This window comes from Polypterus senegalus, chromosome 2, assembly GCF_016835505.1.
Source record: "Polypterus senegalus isolate Bchr_013 chromosome 2, ASM1683550v1, whole genome shotgun sequence".
In the NCBI taxonomy this organism is placed as follows: Eukaryota; Metazoa; Chordata; class Cladistia; order Polypteriformes; family Polypteridae; genus Polypterus; species Polypterus senegalus.
Genome location: NC_053155.1, coordinates 256285912 through 256300674, shown reverse-complemented (window position 1 = coordinate 256300674; position 14763 = coordinate 256285912). Strand labels below are relative to the sequence as shown.

At 36.7% G+C, this 14763-nt stretch overlaps 1 protein-coding gene across 2 annotated transcripts in view; it reads left to right on the top strand.

Moving 5' to 3' along the window:
* The window catches only part of uggt2 (UDP-glucose glycoprotein glucosyltransferase 2), a 652370-nt gene that overhangs the window by 473348 nt on the left and 164259 nt on the right, over positions 1-14763 (top strand). For both annotated transcript variants that reach the window (XM_039745402.1, XM_039745404.1), the window contains 2 exons: positions 5363-5458; positions 5874-5976. In XM_039745402.1, the coding sequence (XP_039601336.1) occupies positions 5363-5458; positions 5874-5976 (199 nt within the window). The remainder of the gene's footprint in view (positions 1-5362; positions 5459-5873; positions 5977-14763) is intronic.

Genomic DNA, 14763 nt, shown 5'->3' with positions numbered 1-14763 from the left:
TAACATGCCCATGCTTTCTTGTGCCAGTTAAAAATCGAGCAGCAGCATTTTGCACCAGCTGTAGGCGAGCAATGGAGGCCTGGCTAATTCCAAAAAGAAGCAAATTGCAGTAATCTAGATGAGATGTTATAAAAGCATGTACCACTGTTTCAAGGTTGCACTTCGACAAAACATGCTTGATTTTTGACAGCTGTCTCAACTGGAAAAAGCAAGATTTTACCACTGCATTCACATGGCTATCAAGTTTTAAAGTGGAATCCATTTTCACACCTAAATTTGTGATCATGGATTTCTCAAATTGAGCCACAGTGGAAAGGTCGATGCGGGGTCCCTCTGGTGCTATTGGGTCTAAATAACATGATTTCTGTCTTGTTCTCATTAAAATTTAGAAAATTTAATGCCATCCAACTCCATATGTCAATAAGGCAATCAAGCAGGGGCTGGACAGAACATGGACCTTGGCGCTTCAGAGGGAAATAAACTCTCTATAAGTATATAAGTAGTTAAAACTGAAACTTAATTTCCACTGTCCTTACACGTTTTTATTATTGAATTTGGAATAATAATAGTCTTTTAACCTCCCAAATTTCTCCCTGAGATATGTGTTACTACTACTGTGTATATACAGTAGTACTAGGGTGTTGTACTGTGTTTGTGATTATGAATGTACTGAGAAGTCAAGCAAAATGACACATTTTATTGGATGACTAAAAAGATTAAAATATGCAAGCTTTCAAGGCAGCTCAGGCCCCTTCTTCAGGCAAGATGTAATCGGTACTAAAGGTACAGAGTCCCAGGATCTCTTTGAGGTCCAAGAGCAACTCTACTTTTGCTACAGGGAAACTAGCCTAAAACTCCATCTAATGCACTTCTGGGCATTCGTTTACCTTTAAAGGCATGGGTACCTGGGCAAAAGTTGTTCAAACTCCCTGTCAACTCTTAATGGCTTTGCTTTCTCCTCTATACATACTGCTACTTGCTAGATTGCTTGCACTCTAGAGTTCTGGGAGAACAGAGCAGGCTTCAATCAGTGTAATATCTGGAATCTAAACTAGAAGTATTCCAGTTCAGTTCATGGCTCCTACTTACTGTTTGACCTTGAACCCACTTGGGCTCCATAATGCAAAAAATACATGTAAGCAATACTACTGTATCTTAATCCCTTAAGTATCTTTATGGAAATAAAATATATTGTAATATACCTAAAAAATATTTGCATATATCTTACAATACAATGTAACATTTATGTATTTAAAATATGTTTTTAAGATTATATTTAAAATTTAATCAAACTTATATTCCCCATATGATATTGTAACAAATGTATTTGTTAATACATTATGTGTAAAACATGTGACATACTGTGTGTTCAGATCTACATTTCTGAAAGATCATTTATGGCTTAGGTATTTACCTGGAAAAAGTTAATCACGAGTTTCTCAATGAATTCAATTTAAAAGAATGGTATCCAAACATCCTCCGAGAGCAACTTCTCCTAACCATCTAAGAACAGTTTGGTGACGAACAGTGCCTTTTGCAGCATGATGGAGCACCATGCCATAAGGCAAAAGTGATAACTAAGGGAAACAAAACATCGAAATTTTGCGTGGTGTGAACAAGCCTCAAATCGACAGAGTGGCAGCTATTACCAGTCGTTCTCATCCCACGACAAAGAAACCGGTCTGGCAATATCTAGGACTAGTGGGTTGATACTGCATGTTTGTTCCAGATTTTTCTACAGTGGCAGCAACTTTGAGTGACCTGTTGGTGAAACCAGTACCAATGGAAGTAAAATTATCAACATCCTGAGAGAAAGCATTTCTGCAGCTTAAAAATGTCTTTTGTAAAAGTATGATCTTGCATTATCTAGACTTTGAATGTTGGATCTTTTAGGGAATGAGTTTGTGGTGGAATGTGACCACCGAGCACTGCAGTGGATAAAATGCCAAAAACGCTTGCATTGCCTGGTGGCACCTTGCGCGCCAGCATTATAGTTTCAAGGTGTGACATGCGCAGGGAAAAGAGAATTGTTTGGCTCATTATTTTTCCCACCGATGTCAACATAAAGCTTAAGGGTTAGGTTGTGTGGTGTACATCCTTAGCACTACTGTTCCTGTAGGGGGCGATAGCTCCCTAGTTGGAATAAGTTCTTTTGTAATTGCGGTGTTTTAATAAAACAAAAACTATATAGATATGATATTAAAAGGTGATATCCCTCCCATAGTGATATGGCGGTAAGAAATCACGCTGCGCGATGAAAAATGGCTGACTGTATAGATCAATATTCCACCTTGGTAATGTCTTGCTATGGCTTCCCGTCTGTAATGCCGTGTAATTCGTCATTAGAGAAAGCTAAGTTATTTTATCTTGTGATTTCTTACCGCCATATCACTATGGAAGGGATATCACCTTTTAATCTCATGTTATCACGGTTCTGGCCTGTGTTTGTGTTTTTTGCTTGTTTTCTTTTGCTTCTCTTCTATTACTTGGTTTTATTTGGATTGCTGTGTGTTGTGTCCTTTACATTTTTGCTGCTTAATGTGTTACAGTGTTTGCTCCACCCTTTCTTGCCAATTCGGTACTATAGTTGTACAGTAACGTTGCTTGGAAAAAACCAATATGGTTGACAGTAACATTATGGGGAGCCCGATTAGGTTTCTGTCCTGGAATGTGAAGGGCATGAATGGTCCAGCCAAGAGATCTAGAGTTCTCACTCATTTAAAGCATCTTAAAGCAGATGTTATTTTTCTTCAGGAGACTCATTTGCGCATTAAGGATCAGAAAAGACTTAAAACGCCAAGAATAGGTCACGTTTTTCATTCCAGTTTTGATTCCAGAGCAAGAGGTGTTGCAATCTTAATTAGTAATAAAATACAGTTACAGTTAACAGACAAAAATGGGAGATTTTGAATTATTGTAGGTACTATCCTACACAATCCTATTGTCTTGGTGAATGTTTACGCCCCAAACTTTGACAGTTCCCAATTTCCTAATAACCTTTTGAGGATGATCCCTAATTTTAATACACACGTTCTGATCTTTAGGGGGGATTTAAACTGCGTTATTGATCCGGTACTAGATAGATCTGCAACCAGCATAAACGCCCCATCTGCCATGTCAAAGTCATTTTCAGACTTTATGACTCAAAATGGATACACTGATCCATGGAGATTTCATAATCCACAAGCCAGAGAATATTCTTTTTTTTCTCATGTTCATCACACATACTCTCGTATAGACTATTTTTTTAATAATGACTCTTTCATTTCAAAAATCCATAATTCGGAATATCTCCCAATTGTTATCTCAGATCATGTGCCTTTGGCTATAGACGTCGCTTTGTTCCCCTTGTCATACAGCTCGACCCACTTGGAGGCTCAACTCCTTGCTTCTCTCAGACCCGGCCTTTTGTGAATATATTTTTGTTTCTATTGATGACTTTTTAATTACGAATAAGTCAGATACCATCTCAAATTCCTTATTATGGGAGACTCTTAAGGCTTATTCAAGAGGCCAGATTATCTCATACGCGTCTCATTTGTCCAAATCTAAGAAATCCAGACTAAAAGACTTATCTACAGAAATTTTTAAACTTGATCCCCAGTATGCCCAGAAGCCTTCTCCAGAAGTATATAAACAGCATCTTAATTTGCAACTTGAGTTTGACTTGATGTCAACGAGTGAGGCGGAGCAGCTGTTATTACAGTCTCGTGGTAACTATTATGAATGCGAGGAGAAAGTTCTCGTTTGTTAGCTAATCAACTAAGGCATCATACTGCCGTCCGTCATATTATGCAAATAAAAAATACATTAGGTACTTTGATGTCTGACCCAATTAAAATTAACTCTGTCTTTAAGGCATTTTATACCGGTCAATAGCATCATAGTTTTAAAGAATACTTTTAAAGAATATCAAAAGAATATATTAAAATATATTTGATTTTTATAAGAGTAACCTTGGATGTGTCTGCTAAATATAGTTTTTTTTTCTGTTTTTGTTAGTATTTCTTGTATGTGTTGTATGTACAGGGCACATATTTGGGCCAATCAGGTGATGTCCTTGTTCCCCCTGTAATGGGTAGAAAATAAGTAAAATTAAGAGAATAAACGTTTTAGAAATGTAAAAAAGTTAACAATCATACAGTTCATTTATAATCAATTAAAAGGTCAGCAAATAATATATTTTAAAATTTAAAAAAAATCAGTATTATAGTATATAGTGGAATAATTAAATAGGGGAGGAGAAGATGGCGAAAATGAAGGAACTATGGATTTTCTTCTTCTTTTCCTCCTTCTGCACAATCTTTTGAACACAAATACTTCTCTTACAAAAAGCTTCTTGCTCCATGAATTAACCAATTATTAATTCATTATTATTTATGCTTATAAAATCATCCTACTGGGAAAGTTTTGACAAAGTTTTGTTCATTTGCTTCATAAACACTGACACAGCATTGCCATTAGCAAGAAGGTGGAGTAGCTTTTAAGCTCATACTTATCCTATTTGTTAAAATGTGCTTCTTGATTTCTGTTTTAAGATCTCAGTTATTGCCCTGGTTAACTTTAATTCACTTGTGCCACATTTTTGAAATCATATGTGAAATGTGAACATTAAAATAGAGTCCTCAATGAATGTAACAGTATAGTTACACTTAGTGAAATGCTAAAATAATGATTGGGTTTGTTATAGATAGTAATGGTTATTATTGTATGCATTTTTTGGCTTCCTGCTGCATAATTTCAAACCACAATCAGCAAATGTGCTAGTTGCTGTCAGGAATGTGTAATACAAGTTATTTATAGCATTTGCTCACCATTATGTTATTCATTTGTATGTGTATTGTTTTATTTTTTAATTACAATTTGGATAATCAAATTAGTTTTATTACTATTTAGTTTGTACAGTACTCACTTTTCAAGGGTGCCCTCATTGTGGAGTATTGAATTCAGGCACATGATGTGTGTGGTACTAGTGTGGTAAAAGCTGACAATACCCATTAAACAATTTCAAGTTTAAGAAGTTAAAGGAAAGACTTAGCTAGGGACTTGCCCTTGATCAAACAAATAATTTGGTTACTGATTCTGGTCTTGATTTACTTTTATTGTTAAACTTAGTGTACTCCCTGTACTTGGCAAATGATCTGAAGTATTATATACTGACTTTTGCAAATGATTTTGACTTGTCATTTTAAGCCCTAAAAAAAGACCTTGCTCAGTTTCTGCCTCTCTATAATACAGACCTCTTAGTTTTCCTTGAACATGACAATTGCATGCTTGTTTTTCAGAAATATTCTACTTCGGTTTCACAGATGAAAAAAAATGACATAGGTGCTGTTTATCTGAAAATGAATATTTTTTACAGAGCCAGTGATTTGGTCATGAAAGTTGATGCACTTCTAACATCCTTACCCCGGGAAAATACCAGAAGGGATATCCAATTTATCAGAAATAAGCTAAGGTAAGAAATGGATAGCATTTTAATTTTGGTGGTAGCACATATTCCATCAGTTCTTGTCTTGTACTTAGTGCTACCAGGATAGATTTTTATATCTGTAACAGTTAATTGGACAAGGTGAGCCCATTAAATGAAAAAGGTAGTGGATGAAACACACCATTATAATTGTAATCATTAATTATTAGTATAATCTTAATCAGCTGTGAAAACTTCAGTTGTAACCAAGCTGTAATGTTTGACTTATGCACTTGTCATCTTCCAGCTTCATCTCTGTATTCTAAATGTTTCATATGTTGTTTGTTTGTACTTGCTATTGGCTGAGAAGCTGTACAAAAGTTTGGATCACTTACTCAGTCGTTTTCTGCACGTTTGCTTTTTATAAAGTAACTCACTTGTGTTTCTGTTATGTCTCTTGCAGTGTGATACATCAGGCACCACGGGAAGATGAGGTTTATTTTGATGTCATTGTGATTGTTGACCCGCTTACCAGGCAAGCACAAAAAGTGGCACACTTGTTAATTGTAAGAATTTACTTATTCCTTAATCAGAATGATTTAAAATATGAATACCAATTTAAGACATATGTTGAACATCAAAGCTTTGACCAGAACAAGGCTTTCAGTTCATCATAGTTTTTCCATTCATTTTCATGTAAATTGTTCAAATCAAGTCAAAAGTTGAACATCCCACTGGTGCCACTTGCATCTGCACCACTGAATACCCTGTTTCATTTTACTACAGTTCCTTATTTGACAAAAGTATTTAATCACATTTGTGTATAATTTACATTGATCAGTTTTCACCTGTGCCAGTGTCCCTTTTGAAAAACTTGTTGTAAAGTAACATCTGGCATTAGCTTTACTGATTTTCATTTCTAATCTTAAAGACCTTTTTATGTATTCTCTTAGTTGCTTTTTTGTATGTTTCATTTTAAAATGTCAGTCTCGTGTTAATTTTCTAGATCACTGTCCTTGAATCAGTGTAGTCAGCGTTCTCTAGTGTTTCCCTAGTGACAAAAGAGACTAAGACTACATAAAGTATAGCCTTTTGGATGTAGCTTCATAATTGCATTATACAGATTAAGCACAATCAAACATGGTATTATCCTCTCTAATCCTTTCTGTGTACTACATAGCATTGAGTGGTGATGAGTCCACAAGGTCTCCAGTTTCTTTTTCATAAGGTGTACTTCCTGCTTTTAGACTCCTATTGTCAAACTGTGTATAATATTTTTACTATATTGTGATAATCACTTTAATTTTCATGTAATTCCGCGGGCATCTTTACTTTCAGTCAGCCCCTGCTATAATCCCTTCCACTCCTGCATACAGAGACATAGGAGACTCCACCAAAACAACACACCTGCTGTACACCATTAATCTATTTAGCTAAGATCATTGGTTGTCCCAGCACTCTCCTGCCCTACCACTACCACTCTTATCCCTCTTCATAATCCATGTAAGCTGGGATCTATATCTCATGTCTTCCTGCTCCAGGCATCACCTGACTGTTTTATTCATGCTATTACATCGATCACAGCATCATCAGCAAAGTCAAGATCCGTGAAACTTTCTTCACCAACAGAGTCAATGGAGGCTATGATCTGATCTGCGGCTGAGTGTCTGGGCTTACGAATGTCCTGGATAAAAAACAAGAAACTGGCCTTTGATGACCTTTTGGGCACATCCATCAGCAGTGTGTCTGTTTGCGGAGAGAGTGTCGACCTTGTTGAGAGGTGTACTTGCCTTGGCAGTGACATTCATGTCTATGGTGACTATTCCTATGATGTCAGTAGATGGATTGGGAGAGCATGAGGGGTCATGAGGTCGCTGGAAAGGGGTGTGTGGCACTCCCGATATCTATGCAAAAGGACGAAGGTCCAAATCTTTAGAGTCCTGGGGCCTCATGCATAACGCCGTGCATAGAATTCGCACTATAACGTGACGCACAAAAAAATCCAGATGCATAAATCTGTGCGAACAGCAGCTTCCATGTTCTTCCGCTACATAAATCCCGGTCAGCGTGAAAATTAATGCATGTGCATGCGCCTGCTGCCACTCCCCAAACTCCTCCCAGAATTACGCCTCTTTGAATATGCAAATTAATATAAATAGCCCTTAAGCTCAATGTTCTGTGAAAAGGCAATGGCAAAAGTAAGAGGGAAAATAGAATTTCAGCGAATACCAAGTGGAGGTAAGGAAAAACTTACTATTTATTGGTTTAAACAGTGGTATAAACAACAAAAGGAAGTTGATCAAGTGACATAGCGTGTCGGAGAAACTCGAAAGCTCAAGTTCACAAAGTCGCACATTGCCTGAAATAAAAAAAAGTTGTCAGATATCAAAGTCTCCATGAAAAGTCGAGTCGTAGCCCACCGTCTGAGTTTCATATGAAAGCTTATTAGGGGTACAGAGAGAAAAAAAAGCATGAAATGTAAACTTTAATCTTGAAATTTCCACTTTAATCACATAGTTTATTTTGTCATTAAACTTGAACATCATAAACTTAATCTTAAAATTGTTTAATTTACTAGTTTCTCAAATCCCATTGTAACAAAAGTAGCACGTTAAATGCTTTGTTTTGTATTTGATCTTCTATGTGTGTGAATCACTACGTGCTTCTGGGCTTTCTCTTCCTCCAACAGGACACAGAATCCATTTGTGATATTACAGCTTTCTGAATAATTAAAATACTGAGATATATACGTGATATTTTCATGATGATAGGAGTAAAAGCATGTTATTAAACTTGGGAACACGGTGGTGCAGTGATTGTTCATGTCTCACGCAAGATGTTTTCTGCGCCATGTGTGACCTTCGATGAAATACTTCATTGTAGCTGTACTGTCTTTTTCAAACGTACTAACCTCCAATTCCTGTCCTTACTTTTCTTTCTCCAAATACCCAATCGCCATACAATCAGCTCTGTAATAGACATTAACCCATCTGAAAGCTTAGAACACCGATTCTTCAAAACTTTTAAGGAACATTGAAATATCTTTGTAGTACGTGTTTAATTATTCTATCCATCTATCCTTCCAGAGTCATGTCAGCACCAGCAAGAATACAGTGCGTGTCAGGAACAATCCGTGAATGGAGCGCCAGCGGCTCGCTAGCGCTGCGGCACCGTGATCTCACATGTTTAATTATTAACAATATAGATTATTTAAATGAAGTTAAAGTGTTATCTGTATAATATAATAAACATATTTTGCTGTATTTCATCTTAAAAATTATATCGTCACCATATGTAAATACATGCTTTATAAAGAGGCTCAGGTTGTGCAATATTATAACTGTATCGCAAGTTTACAGTGAGGTAATTGAACTTATAAGTACAAACATTTCTACAAGGAGCATTTGATGGACTGATTGAGTATGTTTATAGTTCTTGGGATGAAACTGTTTCTGAACCTCAAGGAAAGGCTCTGAAGCGTTTGCCGTATCAGTGCAGTTCAATAGACAGCGTGGCTGAGGCAGCGTGTGCTTGAAGCTGTATACCAATAATAACTCTCTCCGATCAGCTGCTGTACAGCTGTGATTCAAACTCAGATACAGTGATATAAATACTCAGAATGGTGCAGTGAGAGTAATATGGAAAAAGATGATCCGCTGTGGCAACCCCTAACGGGAGCAGCTGAAAGAAGAAGAAGGTGCAGTGAGAGTAACAACGCTAAGCAGTTATGGTATTTGGAATAGTTTGACCATTCTGTGAACCATTATATTGTTACAGGTTAATTACAATCATATGCATTAAACTAATAAACAGTATGCGGTTAATTTCAGTGTATTTATAAAGCTGCGTCAGGGATGTGGATCTAAAAAAGAAAGGAAAACCACACAGGAACAGTAGCACTGCTTTGACGCTGGGTGCCGCCAGTCGGCAAAACCAAGCGCAGAACTTGCGTACGATAGGGTATGAGCTACCGTGGAAATGTGCGTGGCTTTACGCCAAGTTTAGGTTTTATACATCGCGATCTGAACATGGAAATGATCTTATGCAACATTTTGCGCGTACACACCATTTATACATGAGGCCCCTGGAGCTTCCTGTCTTGCTATATGGTTGCGAGACATGGACACTATCTAATGACCTGAGACGAAGACTGGACTCCTTTTGGTACTGTTTCTCTCTGGAAAATCCTTGGGTACTGTTGGTTTGACTTTGTGTCAAATGAGCGGTTGCTCATGGAGTCCCAAATGAGGCACACTACCGCCATTGTTAGGGAGCATCAGTTACGCACTACGGCCATGTGGCGCATTTTCCTGAGGGTGATCCAGCTCGTAAGATCCTCATTGTTGGGGACCCGAGTGGCTGGACCAAGCCAAGGGGTCACCCAGCTAACACCTGGCTGCGGCAGATAGAGGGTCTTTCCTGGAGGGTAGGACTGGACCGTGTGTCTGCCTGGGGGGTTGCCAACTGGGATCCCGAGTTATTTCATTATGTAGTGGGTGCAGCAATGCACTTCACCAGTGCATGCGTCCCAACTTGACTTGACTTATTACATCGTCCATGGGCACTGGATGTGATCTAACATTGAAAATAAAATTGTAAAAATGTGCCTTTCACTTTTTGATCATTAGTTTTGGAGTTGTTTGGGATGTCAGTGTAGATGATATCATGCCATAAATATTGCTATAAATGATTTGTGCATTTGTAATAAAATTGTTAAAAACATTTTTGGCTTGGGGCGGCACGGTGGCGCAGTGGTAGCGCTGCTGCCTCGCAGTTAGGAGACCCGGGTTCGCTTCCGGGTCCCCTGCGTGGAGTTTGCATGTTCTCCCGTGTCTGCGTGGGTTTCCTCCGGGCGCTCCGGTTTCCTCCCACAATCCAAAGACATGCAGGTTAGGTGGATTGGCGATTCTAAATTGGCCCTGGTGTGTGGGTGTGTTTGTGTGTGTCCAGGATTGGTTCCTGCCTTGTGCCCTGTGTTGGCTGGGATTGGCTCCAGCAGACCCCCGTGACCCTGTATTCAGATTCAGCGGGTTAGAAAATGGATGGATGGATGGATTTTTGGCTTTCAATCCCCAGGGGTATTGCTGAAAACCCCACCTTTGACCTCTTCTTTCATGGGCTAATTGCATTTGATCTCACTGTTCTTATTATATTCTTAAACATCACCTAATTTGATAAATAGCAGGTTTCTGTAGTGTATTGGATTATTTCTAATTGCTTTCACTTGCTTAGGTTTCCTAGTTTTAGATTCTTGTATTTTTTCTAACATTTGTTATTTTCTCTGACTCATCCTACATAAGCATGACTTTTATTATGGGTGATACATTATATCTTTATTCTATTGCTTGTTTTGTATTTTCACTTCCATTCTTGCTGCTGATTTTGTGTATCTACCAAATGCACCCATTTTATGCATTACTGATACATTCTTTGACTTGGACACTCTTTAATAGTCCAAAAAAAAGTGATGAAATAGTGTGAATTAAGTAAAAGAAGCAATTAAGGATTCTAATACCCATTTAGTTAGTAAAGTAAAAATTAAGAAGTTTGTTAAGGCAAGCAGAAAAATGGATTTCTAATTAAGAAAATTGTCTGAAAAAAATCTGCAGCCAGCATGACACCATTATAATGCTGGTGTACCGACTGAAGATTTAGAGGGCAAAACAGAAAAGGTCAGAATCGAGAGTCAAAAATCGAAGTTACAAAAATATAGCAAAATTCAGAAATCAAAAAATCTATACAAAGAAAGGAATTCTCTAGATAAGTTTGTTATCCACACCTCAAATAAAACATGGTGAAAAAAATGAAGTTTTAAACTCATTCCTGCAGTTACTCACATGCCATGACCTGGGAGGATATGCCCCCTAAGAACAGGAACACCCACCCAGACAACAGGAGTAAAACTGCTGTGCTCCTAAAATCATACAAAATAGCCACCAAAATGAAATAACATCCTAAAAATATAACACACATGACATAATCTTGACAACCCAGTTTTGCAGCAACTAAATGACATTCATCTGGCACCCTAAAATATTCAACATTGCAATTTAAGGGACAAGAGTGTACTGTATAAGCAAATGGTGTTGGAATGATTGTGATCTTTTTATGTTTAAAGGCTGTGTGTTTAGGAATACATATGGTTATTCCTCAGCCTGTTTTAGAAGTCTAATAGCCAATAAGTTAAAGACATTCTGGTTATACTATCAGTCTGAACAACAGAACCGATGACAAGATGTCCCAGTTAGTCTGAACCCAGCCTGTGCAATGTCTGTTCCATAGTTTTTTTAATTTATTGTCTAAACCCATGTTACCAATTATCTTAATTACATAGTTTTTCTGGTGTTACATTTTGTGATTTGTATGCTATATTAGGCACTTATCACTCACTGATACTAAATATGTCTTCTATTGTGTATTTTCTTACTGTTCATCTTATGTTGTTTACTCTTTACATTAATAGATCATTTTGAATGGTTAATACTAAATACGTTTAATTTGCCTAATTTTCTAAGTAGTTATTCTATTACTATTAAAGAATCAAAACAATAATTATATAATGTAGGCTAGTCTATAATTACTGTATATTCAATAATCGTTTTATCTATTCAGTAGTATATTGTATGTTGTAGAAGTTTCTACTGTGGTATGCATTTGTATTTTCCTCATGGAATTAATAAAGTTCACCTAATCTAATATGCTCTAATACATTATTATACAGTATTATTTCAGCTCATCTCTAAATATAGTAATTGATCTCTTTTTGAAGTATCTTTTTTATGGATCATGACTGATATATAAAATATATGTGCAACATTCTGCAGCAATTGATTCTTTTGTTTTTACTGTCCATTCAGAAGATATTTATACATCAATAGGCTGCTTGAAAAGCATATCATTCTTGATGAAAAATAACAAACTGAACAAAACACATTAAGCAATCATTCTTCTTTTAGATTACATTGGAAATGCGGTGGATTTCAGTTGGGCCTGAAGAAGCTTTAAGGAAGAGAATTGTGTAAAGTGGGCGTGATGAGCACAGAAAAGAATTCATCTTGAATAGTGTGGCAAGGCTTTAAGGAAATGAAAAGCCAGCTCAGAGTTCTTGATTATTGACAGTTGAAATAGTTATTCTTATTTTTATCAAGTAATGATTTTTATTATAGGTTTGAAATGCATTTATGTGCAATAATATTCTTAATGTAATGGAATCATAACACAATCAAATTGGATAAAGATCCCTAGTGAAAGAAAGTTTGTTTAACACAAGTGTAGCTGGGAGCAAAAGAACGTCCAATTGCACACAAGTCTCAGGATACTCACATACATTGTACATTTCAGAAATGCATGATAATCGAAGAGCTAAAATCAGAAAGGAGGCTCGGTGTATCCGTGTTATTGTGATATTTCCCTCTACTTAACATTTAACTATTTTCTTCTGGGGTAAGTGTACTCATCATGCTCATTACCAGGTTGGCCTACTTTCGCACCTTAAGATAATACACACATAAATACTGTATATATAAGCATACACACAGAACCTGATTACAAAAGAGCTGAATGAAAGATGTATAAACATGCACATTATTCTCTAGCACTTTAACCCACAAAAGTACCGTATGAAAAATACATGTCTGCTTTCCCCAGTACTCCAAGAGACTTACTTATCATAGGCATGAACAATGTGCAATGTCTTAGATATACAAAGGTGAGTCAAAAATTATCCACAATCTGGCTGTAGAATTTATTTTAATCAACAAGACAAAAGCATAATTTTTCAACATAATCTCCCTACTTTTCAATACACTTTGTACATCTGTCAACACGCTTTCTTATTCCTTCATTAAAAAATGTTTTAGGCTGAGCTGCGAGCCACGAATACACCGCTGCCTTCACCTCTCCATCAGACATGAATCTTTGTCCTCATAGGGCTTCTTTCGAAACCCAAGTCTGTCATGGATTATTGCATAGGCAAAGCCATGGGTGACCTGCAAATGATTTGCCACATCATCTATTCTGTCACTGATCTATTCAACAGAATCATTTTATGTACATGCTCAATGATGTCATCATTTGTGCAACCTTCCTTAAACTTCTCTATGCATTCATATACACTTTGTTACAAAACACTTTGTCTATACTGTGCACAAAGTGATCAATAAATACCGACACCGGACACACCATCAGACCACAAAAAATGAATCACTGCACGTTGCTCTCCTTTTGGGCAGCCATTGTTGCTCACGCTGCAGTTACAAATAATCTGATGTAACATATTCACACCTGCACAGCAGTGACTGTGGAGATGGGGACCTTTTACAGAAAGCACTGACAAGACAGTGCTGCCAATAGAAGTTTTAATATAACAGGAGTGCGGTTAATTTTTGACTCACCCTATTATCTCAGGCCTAAATATTACCTTTTGTCTCCAATAATATATTCAAACATAAAAAGGCTTAACATCCCTGGCTTATAGGCCATTTATCAACCACTGAATGTTTTACTTTAATGCACTGTTCACTGTTCGTCTATATACTAGCAAAATACCCGCGCTTCGCAGCGGAGAAGTAGTGTGTTAAAGATCCATCCATCCATCCATTTTCTAACCCGCTGAATCCGAATACAGGGTCACGGGGGTCTGCTGGAGCCAATCCCAGCCAACACAGGGCACAAGGCAGGAACCAATCCTGGGCAGGATGCCAACCCACCGCAGGTGTGTTAAAGAAGTAAGGAAAAATTAAAGGAAACATTTTGAAAATAACGTAACATGATTGTCAATGTAATTTTTTTGTCAATGTTATGAGTGTTGCTGTCATATATATATATATATATATATACACACATTATATATACAGTAATATAATATCTATATATATATCTATATCTATACACATACATACTGTACATACATACACACACATTATATATATATATCTATATCTATCTTCTATCTGTATATCTATATATATATATATAAATATATATATACATACACACACACATATATCATCATCATATCTATCTATCTATCTATCTATCTATCTATCTATCTAGCTATACAGTGGGTACGAAAAGTATTCAGACCCCCTTCAATTTTTCACTCTTTGTTATATTGCAGCCATTTGATAAAATCATTTAAATTAATTTTTTTTCCTCATTAATGTACACACAGCACCCCATATTGACGGACAAAAAAATTAATTTTTGAAATTGTTGCAGATTTATTAAAAAAGAAAAACTGAAATATCACATGGTCCTAAGTATTCAGACCCTTTGCTCAGTATTTAGTAGAGTAGAAGCACCCTTTTGAGCTAATACAGCCATGAGTCTTCTTGGGAAAGATGCAACAAGTT